This window comes from Tamandua tetradactyla, chromosome 17 (genome assembly GCF_023851605.1).
Source record: "Tamandua tetradactyla isolate mTamTet1 chromosome 17, mTamTet1.pri, whole genome shotgun sequence".
Taxonomy (NCBI): domain Eukaryota; kingdom Metazoa; phylum Chordata; class Mammalia; order Pilosa; family Myrmecophagidae; genus Tamandua; species Tamandua tetradactyla.
Genome location: NC_135343.1, coordinates 4604037 through 4623988, shown reverse-complemented (window position 1 = coordinate 4623988; position 19952 = coordinate 4604037). Strand labels below are relative to the sequence as shown.

Below are 19952 nucleotides of genomic sequence, written 5' to 3'. Positions count from 1 at the left end.
CTTCTAAAAGCATGTATATAATAAGGATGAAGGAAATAAAGACTGTTATGATAGACTATGATAAGTGCCATAAGGATGAATGCACAATGTGTTATTGGAATTTGGCAGAAATATACCTGGTTCAGCTCAGGGTCTGGGTTAGAGGATAAGGAAGATCTGGAAAGCCTTCCAGGAAATGCTGGTGCCTGGTACCTGGACTGACCAGAAAGATGAGTGTGAATTAGCCAGGAAAAGATTTTGGAGAAGGGGACAGTGAAAATTTGCAGGTAGAGCAGTTTGCATGAAAGTCCAGCAGCTTCCATGGAAGAATTTCATAAGACTTCCTGAGAGTTTAATAGGCCAGAGAAGAGATTGCAAAGAGGGAGCAGGAGGTGAGGGCTGTAAAAACTGAGAGGGGATAGATAAGGAAGAAATTATAAAATACATGTGATGTTGACTTTGAACTCTGTCATCATGGATATAGAAGGTCACTGAAATAATGTAAAGTGTTACAATTAGATTGTTATTTTATTTTATTTTATTTATTTATTTTTTTGCATGGGCAGGCACCGGGAATCAAACCTGGGTCTCCGGCATGGCAGGCGAGAACTCTGCCACAGAGCCTCTGTGGCCCGCCCAAGATTGTTATTTTAGAACAAATATTCTGGCAATTATGTAAAAGTTGGATTATAAGGAAATGAGAATATTGACAGGGACACTAGTTAGAAGAAAAATGACAATATTAGGATACTAGCAGTATTAATGAGAGAAAGATGAAGGAAATAAAATTGACAAGACAAAGTTTATGGCTTAGGAAACACACTAGTAGTTGCTGTGCATGAAGTAGAAAACAGGAAATAGAATAGTCTTAGAGAGAATAATTAGATATGTTGAGTTTGAAGGGTCTTTGGTACATATAGGTAAATAGTTAAGGTGCTTAGATTTTTAGGATTAGCTGGAGAATTGTGTTAAGTTTAAAGGATTTGGGACTCATGAACCTAACTGAGATCATCAAAGTGCAAGAGATAGTAAATTTGATTTACTTGTTGGAAACGCTGACTCATTATAGTTATGTCTTGTATTTTTGATAACATTATTTTCAGGTAGAATTTTGCTTCTCATTATCTTTAAACCAATTTTTGAATAAATATGGTTTATTTTTATTTTTATTTATTTTATTTTTTTACATGGGCAGGCACCGGGAATCGAACCCGGGTCCTCTGGCATGGCAGGCGAGCATTCTTGCCTGCTGAGCCACCGTGGCCACCCAATATGGTTTATTTTTAAAACACTAGCATTTAGAAATATAAAATTCTTTGGGTATTTCAGTATTCAATTTTCTCTATTATATCTAATATTCCACATTTCTTTCATTCTGCTAACTTTGGCAACATTAGCTTTTCCCTCACACAGAATACTGAATTGCAAGATCATTTCAATGTTAAGACTATTGTATAAGATTTTATGAAAGTAAAGTGTCCTCCGAAGGGAAAATAATTTTTAAACATAGTGTTAGACAATCAAAAGAGGAAGTATTTCCTATAGTAATATTTCAGAGCTTAATTTATAAATGGCCTTCAGTGGAAAGTAGGACTATTTTATAGTTTAATGTGGAGATTACAGAAATAAATTAGTGTGGAAAGGCCCACATTATAGTTAAAAGGTAAAATTTTTGTGATGATCATAGTTTAAAAAGATGTTCTACTACTTGCTGCCAATTAAAGTTAATAAATTATTGAGTAATAAAAGCCAGAATTATTTCTGTAAAATATTAGTTTGTTTCTTTTTTCTAAGTAACTTTATGACCATCCTCAAGATTCCATTTTAACAATTTAGGTCTATATCCTTGATTGGACAAACATATGGAGGTCGTACAAGGAATATTAGATTGTTAGTGATGGCATAGACCTTGAATCTGAGAAATGGTGGTAATAAAGTCATACAGAGAAAAAAGTGGTTAAGAAGATACTGAGTTCTACCCATGTAGCTCTGGATACTTTACACTATTCCTGGAAAATCTTACTTTCAAGATGAACTTCTATTGTCCTTTTTAGAGTATAAACCATACTTCAGGCTAAATAAAATTATGACTTTCAGAAGGACTAGAAATTCAATTGGTGTTTCAGAATTTATTTAGAAATGTACTAAATTATACTTCAAAAATTTTTGTTACTATTCCACTTCAAACAGTATTTTTTGTTTGGAGTTTTCCTCCATTGGTTTGTGCTTTATAAAGATTTCACATTTAAACTGTTTAGCTAATAGGTATTTTAATCGTGCTCCAATATTCATTGCTGCCAGATGTGGAATCTGTGCTGTTCTACTAGAAAGCAGATGGGAAAATGGAGCTGAAAGCCCCCTAGGAAAGAGCACACGAATGAAAGAAGATAACATCTACATGCACACACGCACACACACACACACACACACACACACACACATACAACTAAAAGTTTAAAGAGGAGTTGGATTTTTTATCTTGGTACATAGTTACTAAGGATTTGAAAATTCGTAGGGTAAGGTGAAATCTAGTTGTTATATAGTGAAAGAATTCTTTTACTACTTTTTAAGGGCTAATGTTAGCTCTGTGTATCTGTATATTTAGTTAGACTCAATCTGTGTATTTAGTTAGACTAGTTAAGGCCCAATAAGGGTTTTAAAAGCAGGAGGTGTGGGAATGGTATTGATGGCATTAAGATATTCAAACCCATTCAACCTTTACTAATTCCACTAATTCTACTCCCACATTGATAGAAAAGAGGACAAGGGCTTCGATATTTAAAACCGAAATGGAAATCAGAAGTGGGATGGGAAAAGTTCTTTTTGTTCATTCAGTTTTAATAGAAATAGCCATTTAATATAATTTTTTATTTAATACTTGTATTACTTTTCAAGGAAAAGACCATTTCAGGCATGAAGAATATCATTGCTGAGATGGAACAGGCGTCAAGGTAAATAATTCATTCAACAGCTATTTGGGCATTAATTAGGGGCAAAGTGCTGTGTTAGGTACAAAGATAATATGAAACAAGGGGCTTACTGTTATGTAAGGTGATAGCTCCCTAATGTTTAAAGGAGGTATGGAAGGGCATTCCAGGAAGGGAGAGTAGCGTAAGTCAAAGAACCATCTTGAATCATGTTCAAGTGCCTCTTGAACTACAAGTAGTCAGGCATTGCTGGAACCCAGGGTGCAGGAGGAGAAGGCAACAGGCAGGTAGAAGCCTGCAGGATGGACAAATGGGTTTTGATTTTATCTTTTGGGCAATAAAAAAATGACTGAAGCATTTTGAACAGATTTTTGTTTTAGAAAGGCAGAAGAGATGATAATAAATCGGGATTGGTTGGTGGGTTGGGGAGTGAGGTACTTGTGAGGGAGAGAATCTAGGAAAATACGAGATCACTGGCTGGGGATGAATATGGAGATGATTCAAGTGGGAGATGAAAGATGACTTCCATCTGAATTTGAAGAGCCTCTGAAACCTCTAGACATTTCTACTAAGCAGTTAGATATGAATCTGGAGCATTACGGAGAGGGCTAGGCTGGAGGAAATGATTAAGGAGTCACCTGGGTGTAGTTGGGTTGGGAGCCATGGATAGGAATAGGATTTTTCTGAGAGAAGGAGACGGGTGAGAAGAATCAGAAGCCTAAGTGCTGAGTTTTGGGAAACATCCATTGTTTTAAGAGGGAGCCTGTCAAGGAGACTAAGCCATTGCAGTAACAGGTAGGAAGAGGCCTTACTGAACTTCAGAATCAGAAATTTTGAAATAGTTAGAAAATCATTGACTATCATGCATATTTAGCATTCTTTTTCATAGTGAAATGTTGGCAACAGAGAGAAAGTCCAAGTACTGTTTTTGCAGTATTTGTCCCTACAAATTTAAATGTGTTTAAAACTTCAAGTGCTGTTTTCATGTTAACTATCCTTCTGTCTTGTGAAAATTTATTGTTTCCATAAACTGTCTCTTCTTATGTACTATTTGATTTGTGGGATAGACAGTCTACTGAAGCCCTAATTATGTGTGAACAAGACATTTCCAGAATGCGTAGACAATTGGATGAAACAAATGATGAGCTGGGTCAAATAGCCAGAGAAAGAGATATCTTGGCTCATGAGAATGACAATCTCCAAGAACAATTTTCTAAAGCTAAACAAGAAAACCAGGTATGTTTGTTCATGTTATTTTTTTCTCCAAGAAAAATGTATATTTGTTCTGAGACACAGCCCTCATTTCATTTTGTTGAAAAACTCATGCATTAAAAGAGTCATATATATATTTTTTACCTTTTCAACACAGAATGCCACATAATTTCTAAATGAAGTTCTCAGACATAAAGTGTTAAATATTAAAGAAAAGAAGGAAGAATATTCAAATTTAGAATATACTTCCTGCCTCAAGATATATACTTGAATATCTTAACAAATGAGGATAAAAATCTTTGGAAACTTTTAAGAAAAGGATAGATGCATTTGGTGGACTAATTGTTATTCTGTTTAAGTATGGATATATGGACTATGCCAAATTTTTTGGTCCTTTTTAGCACTATGACTCTTTTTTATGAAAGTGTCTTTTATACTTACTTCCTCTCTAAGCCAACATATTCATCCTTATCCATAGTTCTTATTTCCTTGAACATTAAAAAATTATATTTGATAATGAAGGCAATGGTTTACTAAATAACCTGATTCATCTTACAAAAATGAACTTTATGACAATGTTTAACTTGAACCAGCCTAACCGCATGTAGATGGCAAGAGTGCATTCAAAAGAATATTCAAAGCTAGTAATATAAAGAAACTAAAGGAAGAGGTTTTAAAACAAACAAAAAAACTGTATTTGCACACTTTCTTCCTCCCTCAAAATTCTTCAATCCAAATGATTTTTCCCACTTTGGTATCACTCTCAAAGTGCTTAGTTTACATCATAAAATTCTGTATTTTGTAAGTTAATTATCTTTAATTTACATAAACAGGTATAAATATACAACATTATATTAACCATAAAAATCTTTAAGATGTTAAAATACTTTGTTAAAAAGTTAATGAATAATGAATTCTGGAATAGAAAAATGATATTGCATAAAAACAAAGCAAATCTGAATGAAATATGAACTTTAGTTAATAATGTATTAATATTGATTCATTAATTGTGACAAATATAACATACTAATGCAAGGTGTTAGTAGTATGGGAAACTGAGTATGGGTTATTTAGGGCCTCTCTATACTATATTTACAACTTTTCAGTAAATCTAAAACTATTCTAAAATGAAAAGTTTATTTTTAAAAAGTTATTGAATAACAATGAAAGCCAAAATGTATATAGGACCTATCTTTTTGTACTCTATTAACAGCTGGAACAAATAAACTAAAAGTAAATATAACATATTAATAAGTTTGAAATTTAATTTCTAGTTTTTGTTAGTCAAGTGATAAGACTCATTGTAGAATATTTGTTTTTTAAAATAAAAAGGCTTAAAAAAATCACTCTCATATTTTTGCCATCCAGAATTAGCCACTGGTGATGGGATGTATTTTTTTTTTTTACTGATTTTTAATGCACTTTAAAATCTTTTATCTTTTTTTTTTACATATACTTTTTAATGTATTGGGGTAAAGCCATAGACCCCTTTATCTAGCCTGCTCTTTTCTACACGAGGAGGCAGTAGAGCAGAGTACCTAATAATCACATGGGTTTGTATCCTACTTTCCAATTAAACAGCTTAACTTTCTGGAGCTATAATGTTCATAATATTCATAAATGTATAATGTTCATAATATATAAAAATGGAGAGTAAATGAAAATATGCTCATAAAAACTTAACATAGTACCCAACATATCCCTCAATAAATATTTTGTCATTGTTATTAACTTAATGTAATATCAAAAAGCACTTCCTACCTTGTTAATACTTCAAAAACTTTTTTTTATAATGAAAAGAAAATTGGTGTCATAAAAAATTAACATATGTTCAAGAATATTTTTTTATTCCCTTTGGGTCATAGGCCCTGGGGTAGAAGAGGGGTCCTATTTATGGGTATAAGAACCCATATTGCAGAAGATTGGCAAAATAGAAATCCCAAAAGATTTCATCCTCAATACCACAATTTTTAATGATTTGGAATTGTGAAGTGCATTTTGTGTTTTATCCTGCTTTTTCATTTAATATAGATGAGCATTTTCCTCTGTTATTAAAAATTATTTCAAACATTTTTCATAGTTGTATAATATTGCATAATGTGGTGATACCACTATGTAGATGTACTATTATTTACTGTATTATTCACTTAATGTGAGTAATATTTCTAATCTGTCACTATTATATATAGTGCTTTAATGAACATTCTTTTTTGTTAAATTTAGTGGATTTCATTTCAAATCAGGCCAAAATTTATGAGGTTTCTTTTAAAAAACGTTTTTAAACTTTTTAAATAGACATTTTCAAATATTTTTATCTTTCTTATTTTTATGAACATTTTAAGTGTTTTTTTGATATATCAAGATCTATATCAAGATCAGATAGCTGACTACAAATTTGTTCTCTGCAAATTTTCATTTATTCCAACAATATATGAAAATGCCCATTCCTTACAATTCAATAGCTCTAAATCTTTGCTAATTTTATAAGCAAAATAGTATTTTATTGTTTTAATTAGGGTTTCTTTGATTAGTAGTAATGTTTGTCTGTTTTCAAGTCTTATCCACTTCTAGTTCCTTTTATGTGAATTCTCTGTGTCCTTTGCCCATTTACTGTTTGTGCTCTAATAGTTTCTCATCGTTTTTATGTGGGCTCTATATATCAAGTGTATTAACTTTTATTTATCATATTTTTGAAAATATTTAAAAATTATATATTGTGTTCTTGATAAGATTTTTTGTAGTTAAATCTAGCTATTTTTTTCTCATAGGCACTGTCCAAAAAATTGAATGATACTCATAATGAACTTAATGACATAAAGCAGAAAGTCCAAGATACTAATTTGGAGGTTAACAAGCTGAAGAATATATTAAAATCTGAAGTATGTATCTACTTTTTTCTCTTTGATCTGATCATAGCATTTACTTAAGAGTTTTCACTAGAATTGCATTAGCAATCAATTCAATGCCGAGGACAGGTGAATCAAGTTTTTCCTTAGTATGCAGCATGTTTTAGTATTGACAATGATAGATTAACTATATATTTCGAGTATCACCTAAACCCAGAAAGCTAACTTAAGAATCTTAGTTGCCATTCAGCCACTCTAGACAAGCAAAATCCTTCGACTGGATGAAGGTCCAAGGGCTAAAAGCAACTTAAGCGCTCTTATATTTCTGAATGGTGGAGTTTTCCATTGCAAATCTATGACAAAACAGGCTACACTTATAGAATCAATCACCCTGTTGTGGGGTCATCTATCTTAGTACCAGAGGGTAGATGTCTCCCCTCTGCACTTCTCTGTTAGCCACCATTTGACCTGGAGCACGTGTTGTGACAACAGAAGTTTCAAAATAAATGTGGGTGTAAATGTGGCAACCTGGGAATAAACAGCTTGGCCAGGGATATTAGGCATGTCTGTTAGGTAAAGTAAGATCTAAAATAGTGTAGCTGGATTGATTATTTTAATAGGTGTAGTGTTACTTATCTACTTTTCAAACCAATAATAGGAACTCCCCACTCCTTATTTGTTGGTTAATATCAGTCTACATACATATCTTGAACATTTATTTTCAGTGTGCGTAGGACTGTCAGGGGCTTTGGAGACAAGAGATTTTAAGAACTCCTGAATTACAATCCTTGCTTTCAGGTAGCAAGGCAAAGCATTATATGGACAAAGCAGGTAACTACCTACCCTTCTTGATTTTAAGGTGCCAGCGATGCAAAACTGTGAATGATGGGTAAAGGCTTTGGAGTCAGATAGGTCTGGCTTGTCCTCCCACTAATTACATATATTCGTGCGGACAACTCAACTTCTCTGAGTCTTTTCACTATAATTCGATAGAATACCCAAATAAATGAGAGGTAGTTTTTAAAAACTTAGCTCAACGAGCCATCGAAATCTATTCTGAAACAGGGAAAATATAAACAAATAAATATCTGGAACAATATTTAACATACTAAGCTTTCAGCTAACGTTAGATACTTCCCTTTTCTCCCAGATTATTGCACTACCTGAAATTCCACCGTTAGGGATCGGGGTGTTTAGATTATGGAATTGTACATTCAGATTCCATACAGCAAACTTCTGTCAGCATCCAGCATCTTCGAGTGAGTTTATTAATGAGATTGCATTTCACAGCACAGCTAGCTAATTCTGAGGGAATGGACCAGAAGTCCGTTTTAGTGGGGAAAGACAACAAGAACTGTGGAGTTCCTTTGTTTCTCTCTCTCTCTCTCTCTGTCCACCTCCCTCCCCTTCCTTCTCCCCCCATAAGCAATGTGCTGGGTGCTGGGCTGACAGATGAGAAACTGAGAGGACTACCTGGCACTGGGGAGAACACAAACACGAGCAGGGGTGTAAAGGAAAGAAATGGGGTGTATAGGTGGGTGTTGGTGAGAGGTAAGTAGGACCTTCTTTGGACTCAGTTGTTAGGAAGTTTTCATTAGAACTTAAGCAAGGAAGTAATTTAAGATTTACCTTTTAGAAAAATCATTTAGGGGAAACAGGGAAGAATAATCAGAAAGGTTAACAAAATCAGAAGGAGGGAGTGCATGCAGGAGAGTCTGTAGTCATAACACAGGCAAAAAATGCAAGCGATTCCAGCTGAGGCAGCGAGTTTTGCTTGGGGTGGAATGTGGCAATGATCCCTTTGGACACAAGAGGGCGCAAGGGGTACAGGAGTGGGGGCAGCACCTTAACCAGGTAAGAGTTCCTCCAAGAGGAGATTATGGAATACCAAAGAAGAGTTTCACTTTCTTTATAATTTTGCCTGTATCAAGCCCTACAGTGCTCTGCCTGCTGTAGGAAAATACAAAAAAGTGTAAAATATGGTTTCTGGTTTCCAGCATGGAAGAGTGCTTCGAGGTTGGAGGCAGAAGAGAAGTTTTATGGCAATATTTTTTACCTCTTGAACTTTGAGCCATGTCCATGTACTACCTAGTCAAAAAACTAAACTTAATATGAAAAAATGGTTCATGTCTTCAAGGAATCCAAGGTGTTGTGAAGACATTACATCCACACCTAACTACACAAAGCTGTAAGGCACTTACAAGTGAATAATGTGGACAATAATGCTGTAGATAAATTTAAGAGGGTAAATAGGCGCTTATGTCTATTGTTCCAGGTACCTAGTCAAGTTCATGCTCTGAACACAATTATTTTCTTTAGCCTAATGATAGAAAATTCGCATCAGATTCCTACCAGCATGTTTGGAATATCTGAATTTTGAAAGCCAGTAAAGTAGTTTAGTGTGTTACTTGTTGCTTAACAGACTTGACAGAGATCTTTCCCATTAACCAAGGAACAACCACACCATAAGGTGACAATATTAGCTGAATTTGAACCATTCTCTTATGATTAAGTATTCATAATTGTGACAACTTCAATCTGATTTGGAAGGCTTATAGAGTAAGGCATTATTCCTTGCCATTTGGTCACTTACATTTAGCCTATGCTTTCTTCTGGTAAAATGCACCATTTATTAACAGGTAAGAGAGAAAATGATCTAGTTTCCTTTTCATTATTATTACTGATGTTTTAGAGTGAGTTGGCCTTACCATACTACTAAAATCCATAGCATATAACTAAAATATGTTTAAAATGATTATTCAGTGTAGTATATTATTTGTCAATTTGAATCTTTACTCTAGAAATTATGTCCTACTTCAGTCAATTTGCTCATGATAGAAATTTTTGGGGGGTGGGGGTGGTGCATGGTCCAGTCATGATAGAATTTTTAAGGCTTTAAAAATTTGATTCTATGTTCTGTGCCCAAGTTACACATGAATGTATATTTGTGAATAATGGTTATTGGCATAGGTTTGCTATTTCCTGAGCAATTTAAGAAAAATTACTAGAACAGTAACTTTCAGTAAAAGTGAATCATAGAACAGTCCATGATCAAGAAAATTAAGGTTGGGGTTATGAATGAAAGGCAGAAACTAGACAGGAAATATACAAAATCAAGAGAATTATCAGAAGCTGACACTTAAGATGTGCAAAGCAGTCAGAAGTTCTAGGACTAGAATGACCCAGGAAAGCATTCAAGAACAAGGAGGGTGCACAGAAAAGGTTAGGACAAGGCATAAACTCAGCAACCAGACCAGCAAGCAGTCAATAAGGAGAATGGGAAAAGGAGGCAATTAAGGATTCTTTTCTTACTTCCTGACAGTGACAAAAGCAAATATAAGAACATACTCAGCCAGGGCCAGAAGTTAAGAGTAATTAATTTGATTTAACTTTACTAGAGGGTGAGTGTGACTCTGGACCAGGACAGAACCCTGATCCCATTCCCTTTTAGAGTATAGATAACGTTTCCTTGAGGTTTCGCTACAAATATTCTTTGTGGCAAGTAAATTCCTAATGACCTGGCAAATAATGTTACTTTGTATCATACATTGAATATTTAAAAACTTAAAAAATAATACCTGGGTGGTGTGACGGTGGCTGAGTGGCAGAATCCTTGCCTGTCATGCTGGGTTCAATTCCCGGTGCGTGCCCATGCAATAAATAAATAAATAAATAAATAATAATACCTAAGATTTGCTTTTTAGGAATCTGAGAACCGGCAAATTATGGACCAACTCCGAAAAGCCAATGAAGATGCTGAAAACTGGGAAAATAAGGCCCGTCAAGGAGAGGCAGATAACAATACCCTCAAGTTGGAACTTATCACTGCAGAGGCAGAGGGTAACCGATTAAAAGAAAAAGTAGATTCTCTCAATAGAGAGGTTGAGCAAGTAAGTTTGGCAAAATATGATCCTACATTATATTTAAAAGAATTTTGTTTTGTTTTCCATAAATTTAATTTATAAGCAAACAACTAAATTGTTTAAATATATTGAAGATTGTAGCTTGCTTCTCTAATCTCTTATCTATCCTGTAACCAGAATAATTTACAGCATTTTTAAAGTTAAGAACTATTTCAAACATTAAAAAAGAGTGAAAAAAAGAAACATATCAAAACACACATATTCCCAGCTCCCAAATTTAAGTATGCTAACATTTTTGCCATATTTACTCCAAATATCTCTTTATTTAAAAAAACAAAACATTATATATACAACTTTTCTTCCTTTCTCCCTCCCTGATGGTTGGTGTACGACTTTCGTGTTGGTATGTATGACTCCTTTGTATATGTTGATATTTTTTCTCCAAATCTATATCACCCATAAATCATGTACAGTGTTTTAACTTTCTATTTAAGTGATAACATAATGTAGAAATTCCATTTGCAACTTTCCTATTTTTCTCAAAGTCATAATTTTGAGTTTTATCTATTTTGATACATGTATCAAATTTAAATTGTTTTCAATTTTTCTATAATAAAATGCTGCCACAAACATCCTTTCACATTTCTTCCTTGGGAATGTTTCTCTAGGTTTATGCCTGGAGGTAGAATAGCTGGGTCCTAGATGTGTACAATTTCAATTCTTCTAAATTCTGTCAGGTTGCTCTCTAGAGTAATTGCAACTGGTTTCTTCTCCTACCCGAAACCATGGAGTTATCCTTTTTTTCAAATGTGTATCAATACTTGGTATTATCGGACTTAAAATTTTATTCTATACTTCTTTTGTTTTAATTTATGCTTCCCTGATTTTGAAATTCAGGATTTTTCAGGTCATTCAGGATTCTTTCTCTGTGAATTTTTATAAACTTGTACATTTTTCTATTGGGTCATTTATCTTTTTCTTATGATTCATAGGAATTTTCCATGTATTCTTGATAATAATCCTTTTAAAGATACTACAGTCATATTCTTTTTCTGTGATTTGTCTTTTCACTTTTTCATGATATAAACAGAAGTTTTTGATTCTGATCTGTCAGAATTCACTATCTATCTTTTCTGTATATGTACTGTCTTCTTTAAAAAGCCATTTATTAGCACAAGGTCAGAAAGAGACCTTCCTGTATTTTCTTCTAAAAGTTTTCTAATAAAAGTCTAAAAGTATGTAAACTTTTGTCCTTCACATTTAGGTTTTTAATGTACCTGAGATTGAATTTGTATATAGTTTGAATTAAGGATGCAATTCTATTTATGTGTATGTGCATGAATCTATCGTCCTTCCTTCACTGAGTTGTAGGTCTACCTTGTAAATAAAAATAAGTTCCCATACTTTCTGTTCCATTGGCCTATTAGTCTAGTCTATTCCTTTGCCAATGATGTGCTCTTTTAGCTACTACAGTTGTGGCTTGAATCTTGATATCTAGGAGGGTTAATGCTCTCCCTAATTTTTTAAGCGCTACTTGGCCTTTATTAAATTCTCTTAAATGAATTTTAGAATCAACTTGCCAGGTTCCATGATTTTCTACGTTTCTTTATTTATATGTCTTTAAGACTATAAATTTCTCTCTAAACATTTCTTTTGCTACATCCTACAAGTTTTGAGGTAGTGCTTTTATTGGCATTGAGTTTTAGATATCACTTAATTGCATTATTATTTCTTTTTTGATCATTGAAGTTTTTTTTTTTTTTTTTTTTTTTTAAAGGAAGGAAGGATAGAAGGAAGGAAGGGAGGAAGAAAGGGAAACATCTTTAAACATTTTCTTATTTTATTATATTTTGTTTGTTTGTTTGTTTTTTACATGGGCTGGGGCCGGGAATCGAACCGGGGTCCTCCGGCATGGCAGGCAAGCACTCTTGCCCGCTGAGCCACCGCGGCCCGCCCATTGAAGTTTTTTTAACTGTCTTATGAATAGGGGATTTGAGGTTATTATTATGTTTTTATTTCTAATTTTGTTAAATACTGTGATCAGATGAAATGGTTTGTATGACAGTAATTATTAAGTATCTGTTATGACTTGCTTAGTAGTATGGTACATGATCAATATTTTGTAATAGTTTCCATGAGTTTGAAAAGCATGTGTATTTGCTTATTGTTGGATGCATATAGATATATTATATATATTAGGCTTAATAGTGTTCAAATTTTTAATCTTTGCTAAATTTGTATTCTTGGTCTTTCAATTACTGATATGTATTAAGATCTTCCTCTATAATTGTGGATACCTCTATTTTTCCTTAAATAATTTTGTCAATTTTTGTTTCATTTATTCTATTTATTTATTTTTTTCATTGTAAAACCTGTGTTTGCACAGTAAAGTTTTTCTTAAACCAATTTAAAATTAAGGCAACAAGGAAAAAATCTACAAATTCAGATAGCAGAATTTCTTAACTTCTAAATATTAAATACTAACTTAAATACCATTTGATCAGCTGTCAAAACTGTGAATACTCTCAAAATATCAAGTAGAAAATTATCACAAATGTTAACATTGCTGTAGTAATGAACTGTGTTACTAAACATTTTCCTGATTTCAGGAAAATATAAAAACACAAATGTTTTTACAATTAACATATGAAAATCTTAACCACCTAAAATGGATATCTTACCGTATCCATAGGCATATTTAAATAAAATATCTAAATAATCATTGCAAAGTCTGGTTGTATATGTTTCATAAGCCAATTTAAAATTAAAGCAAGGAAGGAAGAAATCTATTTGAAAATGTTTAGTAAAATTTGAAAACAATCTGAAAATGTTTGGTAACATAGGTCACTACATAGCTAAGTTGATATTTGTAATAACTTTCAGCTTGATATTTTAAGAACATACACAGTTTTGATAGTTAATCAAATGATATTTAAGATAGTGTTTAATATTTAGAGTTTAAGAAACTCTGATATCTGTATCTATTTGATACTATTAATTTTGTCTTCTGATCCGTAAACACAGAATATCTTTCCATTTATTTAGATCTTTGTTAATTGATCTAGTTTTGCACTTCTTTTGTTAAATTTATTCCTAAGTATTTTATTCTTTTGGATGCTATTGTAAATGGAATTGTTTTCTTAATTTCATTTTTTAATTTGTTCATTGCTTGTGTATAGAATACAATTGATTTTTGAATATTGATCTTTATACTGCAACCCTGCTAAACTCTCTTATTAGTTTTAATAGTTTCTGAGTGAAATATTTAGAATTTTTGATATGTGAGATAATGCCATTTGCAAATTAAGATAATTTCCTTTCTTCCTTACCATTTTGGATTCCTTTTATTTCTTTTTCTTGCCTAATTTCCCTGGCTGGAAACTCCAGTACAATGTAAAAGAAGTAAAAGCAGGCATCCTTGCTTTTTTTCTCATTTTAGGTGGAAAACATGCAGTCTTTCACCATTACAAATGATGATAGCTGTGGATTTTCTGTAGATGTCTTTTATTAGGTTGAGGATTTTTCCTTATATCCCAAGGATTTCCAAGTTTTTTTTAAACACAGAAGTGTGGATTTTGTCAAACGTTTTTTTCTTTATTCAGATGATCATGTGGTTTTTGTCCTTTATTCTATTGATATGATGTATTATAGTAATTGGGTTCTTTTGGATATAAAGCCAACTTTGCATTCTTGAGATAAATCTGATTTGGTCATGGTATATAATTATTTTTATATGTTGCTCTACTCAGTTTGCTAGTATTCTGTTGAAGATTTTTATATCTATACGCATAGAGATATCGGTAAGTAGTTTTCTTTCCTTGTGATGTCTTTGTGTGGGTAATACAGGTCTCATAGAATGAGTCTGGGACTGTTATCTTTTTGGAAGAGTTTGTGAAGAATTGGTATTAATTCTTCTTTAAATGTCTGGTAGAATTCACCAGTGAAACATATAGGCCTTGAATTTTCCCACAAAGAAGTTTAAGGTTACTAATTCAATCTCTTTACTTGCCTATTTAGATATCCTGTCTCTTCAGGCATCAGTTTCAGTGGTTTCAGTGTTATTGGGAATTTGTCCATTTCATCTCAATTATCTAATTTATTGGCATAACATTGTTCACACATTTTTTTATGATCCCTTTATTTCTGTAATGTTGGCAATAATGTCCCCTCTTTCACTTATGATTCTAGTAATTTGAGTCTTCTCTCTTTTTTCATGGTAAGTCTAGCTAAAGATTTATCAATTTTGTTGATCTTTACTAAGAATTAACTTTTGTCATTGATTTTCTCTATTGTTTCTTCTTCTCCATCTTCTTATCTTCTGCTCTAATATTTATTATTTCCTTCCTTTGTCTGGCTTTAGGTTTAGTTGGCTGTTCTTTTTCCAGTGTCTTCAAGTGGAAAGTTAAGCTATTAATTTGAGATTTTTTTCTTTTTAAATATAAGCATTTTTAATTATAAATTTATCTCTAAGCTCTGCTTTAGCTGCATCAATAAGTTTTGGTATATTGTGTCTTTATTTTCATTCATCTCCAAGTATTTTTAAATTTCCCCCTGTCCTACCTAGCTTTTAGTATTTTTACAGTGATGTGTCTGTTTATAGATCTCTTTGACTCTATCCTGCTTGCAGTTTGTTGATATTCTTGAATGAGTAGATTAAAATTTTTCTTCTGCTTTGGAAAGTTTTCAGCCATTATTTCATTGAATATATTTTCAGATCATTTCTTTCTTTCCTCTCCTTCTGGTAACCTCATCATTCATATGTTGGTATGCTTAATAGTGTCCCACATTTCTCTGATATTCTCTTCATTCTTTGTTTTCCCTCTGTTGTTCAGTTTGCATAATCCCTGTTGATCAATCTTAAATTTACTAATTCTTCCTTTTGCCAGTTTGAATCTATTACCGAGCCCCGTAGAGAATTTTTCATTTCAGTTATTATCAGTTCCAGCCTTTCCATTATGGGTACATATGTATATATATAATTTCTATCTCCTTATTAACACACTCTATTTTATGAGACAGCGTCATCATATTTTCTCTATTTTTAAAAGCATGTTTCTTTTCATTCTTTGAGAATATTTATAATAGCTACTTTGAAGTCTTAGTTAAATCTTACATCTGGGCACAGGTTGTTGACCTCACAGTCTCAACAACAGGCTGTTTTCATTGCCTGCTTTTTTTGGTGTAGGGGTCATACATTCCAGTAGTTTTTGTTTGTTTGTTTGTTTGTTTAAGTTTCATATCATTTATTGTAAAGTACAAAATAGGCATTTGAAAAGTGAAAGTATACATTGAAAAAGTACATTTATATCACAAAGCATCGACCACATAATAGTTGCAAGTACATTTGCTAGAATGGAGGCCCTGGAGGCCCTTGGGGTACAGGTGGCTCTAAAGGATTTACTGGGCCACCAATCTTTTCTTCTGTGATTTGCTGAGTATATGTATTTGCCGTGGAATGCCACGAATTGTAAATAATTTCATGTTAGTATCTGGATTAGGCAGAGGATTTTTCTGAAATTCTATTCTTATATCAGGCTGTTGGCTTGTGTTTTTTTATGATTTCACCTCCTTTTCCTATTATTAATCCAGTTTTCCCAGTTGGAACCATAAAATTAAATTCCTGTAGTCCACCAGGTGGTCCCCTGTTCCAATTGCCCTGACCTCTACCTCTTCCTCAACCACCAGGTCCAGGTCCACCAGGATTACCAGCTGGAACACTTCAAAGAAGGTTAGTAATAATTTCTACAGCATGTTGACATCGATCTGGAGGTCCTGATATGTGTGCTGTTCTATCAGATGTTGTCCTATCATCTGCCTTAAACTGAATTCGAACACCAGCATCATTTTGTATTTTTTTGATCATCTCTCCATTTCTTCCTATTACAATGCCAACAGCAAATCTTGGGATAAGGACATCTATTTCTTCATTTCCTCCTGTTCTTGACCTATACTCACTCCTAACTTCTCTGAAACCACCTACATCACGAATTAATTCTATCACCATTTCCTTGGCTTGTTGAACTTTTCATGGGTCTCCTGTAATCCTAAGAGGTTTGTTAGCACCAGTGTTCGGAGGCCCATCTTGAATCATAACCATCTTAACTCCACTTGCTCCTAAAGCTGCTTAATAGTCTCTCTTCCTTTTCCAATAACTAATCCAGCCTTGCTAGCTAGAATCATGATTTCTTGAACTGCATTTCCTGGTCCATCTCCATGATGGAAGCCAAGGGCTGGTCTTCCTTTTTCAACAATCTAGTCCAGTAACTGTTTTGCGGATTGTACAGACTCGGGTGTTCAAGTTAACATACAAGGCCTTACTGGAAGGCCACCACTGACAGGGGCTATCTGTATTTCGCATCCAGATGCCTGTTGTATACATGAGATATGTTCACCTCCTCTGCCAATTATGAATCCAGCCATTCCATCTGGAACTATGTATTCTTCTGTCATTAAAGATCTGCTTTGCTGTTGATGCATGGGTGGTAACTACATTCCAAGTCATTTTGAGGAGCAACTTTCTTAGCATCTGGTTGATCTCCGTCTTCCAAAGGTCCTTTATTGTCCCTCTATAACCATAGTCATTTGAATTCCGTGATGTTCCAGCATTACCTCTAATTTTTGCTGCAATCTGCTGGGTTCTCTGTAGCGCATCTTTGAAAGCATCCTTAACTCCTCTGCCACCTCAACTGCTACCACCTGAGGCAGAAGAAGACTTGGTTGAATAATTTGCCATCACACTACAGTGGCCGCTGCTGCTTTTTCCGCAGAGACCTTTTCTCAGCCAATTGCTAAGAAAGAAAGAAAATGGCGGTCATTGAGGCTGTGTCACATACTTGTGCTCTTGTAGTTTTTGTATGTCTTGTAAATTTGTTGTGGGAAACTGGGCGTTTTAGATAATATATTGTAGCAATTCTGGTTATTTTCCTTTCCCTTTGAGGTTTATTATTTTTTTTGCTTATTTATTTTTTAGTTACTGGCAGGATCATTTTAGTGAATTCTACTGCTCCCTCCCCTAATGTGAAGCCTCTGACTTTGCTCCTTAGAGATGCAACCTTGGGCATGTGCATTGTCACCCTGGGATGATAGTGATTTGTGCAGGACTCTCTTTGACCATTTCTTTCCCTGACCATAGCCGGCTGTTATGCTCCTGATTGCTCTATTCTTTTCAACAGTGTCTTGGGGTATAAATTGTTTATAAGATTGATCCAATTAAATTCTAGCTCCTTTATAAGGATAGTTTTTGAGGTCAGTGTTTCGGATTTGTTTTGACCCTTGTAGGGTTCTTTTTTTTTTTTTTTTTTCCTACATGGGCAGGCACTGGGAATCGAACCCAGGTCCTCGGGCATGGCAGGCAAGCATTCTTACCTGCTGAGCCACTGTGGCCTGCCCTGTAAGGTTCTTCTTAACTGTCTCTTAAGTTGGTTCTCTCTGATAAAATAGTTGGTCTATGGCTTAGATTATATATCTAAATAATTTACCAGTCTTCCCTTCTACTTTTCACCACAAACTCTGTTGTTCTTGAGAGTACCCTTAGACTTGAACTTCTTCACAGTCTGTTACAAATGAAATCTGCTCCTTAGAAAAGCTTTAGGGCCCCCTGTTTATGGCCTGCCTCCCTCTCTGGATAAAATATCTGAGCCATGGTTCTGGAGCTCAGGGTGGGGACAATGGAACACTTCTCTCTGAGTGATAGCCCTGCTTTAGTAGCTGGGTAGTCAGTGGAGGGGGACATGGCTATAGCCTCTGATCCTTCTGGTATGCCTCTTCTGAGTTGAAACCTCAGCTTTTTGAACGAGTTGGGGTGAGGATGATCAGGGCCCCAGTAGTCTCAGCATGCCATCCCAGGGTAATGCCTCTATCCATTGAGTAGATGTGGGTAGAAGAAGGGAACCCATACCTTTCAGTCATACTCACTAAGAAGTTAGCCTCTAGAGCAGATATCTGGGGGCAGCATGAGAAATGCTGATGTCCTGTCCTTCCTGGGAAGATACCATAGCCCTCAACTAGGAGTTGAAGGAGAGAGGAAGCCCTTTGTTCTGTCATGCTGAGATGGGAGTGGGGGGAAAAGGAACAGGACATGGTTCATATGTTCTTATGGAGTTTTCTTGAATTAGTCTTTCCTTTCATGCTAAAATAATTTTTAAATTCCTCTTGTGATTTCTTATTTAACTTTGTTATTTAAAAGTATGTTGTTTAATTTCCAATATTTTGAATATTATCTTAGGTGGCAAGGGCTGCTATGACAAATACCACACAGTGGGTTGTCTTAAATAAACACTTACTGTCATAGTTTTGAAGGCTAGAAGTCCAAAATCACATTGTTGACAAGGCCATACTATCTCTAGGAACTGGTAGTATTCTGGTGATGGCAATCCATCACATGATGATATCTTCCTCTCTCTCCTTCTCCCTCTCCCTCTTTCCCTCCCCCTCCCCCCCTCTTCATCTCCCTCACCCCAACCTCTATGGTTTCCATATCTTCTGACCTGTACTGGTTTCTGGCATCTGTGACTTCCACATCCAGTTTTCTTTGCCTATAAGGAAATCAGCCATCTTGGATTAAGGCCTGGCCTCATCCACTACGGCTGTACCTTAACTAACCTTAACACCTCCAAAGGGCCTATCTAAAAATTCCCGCCCAGAGGAAGAGGAATTAAAGTTGAATATGTCTTTTGTGGGGGATATGATTTAATTCCCAACAGAGGTTTTTAAGTATGTATCTTTCTGGTTATTGATTTCTATCTTAATTCTGTGATCGGAGAACATACTGTATATGATTTCAGTCTTTTAGAATTATTAAGACTTGTTTTAAGGACAGCATATAGTCTATCGTGCTGGATGCTCCATGTACATTTTTTAAAAACAGATTATTTTGTTGTTGGGTAGTGTGTACTATAAATGTTAGGATTAGGTCAAATATTTTACTTCTTATCCTTAATGAGTTTCTGTTTATTTGTCCTGTTAATTACTGAGAGAGTAGTATCAAAATCTCCAACATATTTGTGTATCTGTGTATTTTTTCCTTCTAGTTGTCATGTCACTTTCATGTATTTTGAAGCTCTGTTCTTAGATGCATATAAATTTAGGATGGTTATGACTTCTTGATGAATTGCTTCCTTTGTTCC

General features: G+C 34.3%; 1 protein-coding gene and 1 pseudogene across 8 annotated transcripts in view; one reads left to right on the top strand and one right to left on the bottom strand.

Annotated features, from left to right (window-relative positions):
- The window catches only part of TSGA10 (testis specific 10), a 179840-nt gene that overhangs the window by 130016 nt on the left and 29872 nt on the right, over nucleotides 1-19952 (top strand). For all 7 annotated transcript variants that reach the window (XM_077133845.1, XM_077133841.1, XM_077133843.1 and 4 more), the window contains 4 exons: nucleotides 2875-2930; nucleotides 3974-4142; nucleotides 6887-6997; nucleotides 10669-10854. In XM_077133845.1, the coding sequence (XP_076989960.1) occupies nucleotides 2875-2930; nucleotides 3974-4142; nucleotides 6887-6997; nucleotides 10669-10854 (522 nt within the window). The remainder of the gene's footprint in view (nucleotides 1-2874; nucleotides 2931-3973; nucleotides 4143-6886; nucleotides 6998-10668; nucleotides 10855-19952) is intronic.
- LOC143661471 (far upstream element-binding protein 1 pseudogene) lies at nucleotides 16123-18991 on the bottom strand (annotated as a pseudogene). Its single transcript, XR_013164618.1, has 2 exons — nucleotides 18742-18991; nucleotides 16123-17523 (listed from the first exon to the last, which is right to left on the bottom strand). The product of XR_013164618.1 is annotated as a far upstream element-binding protein 1 pseudogene (transcript).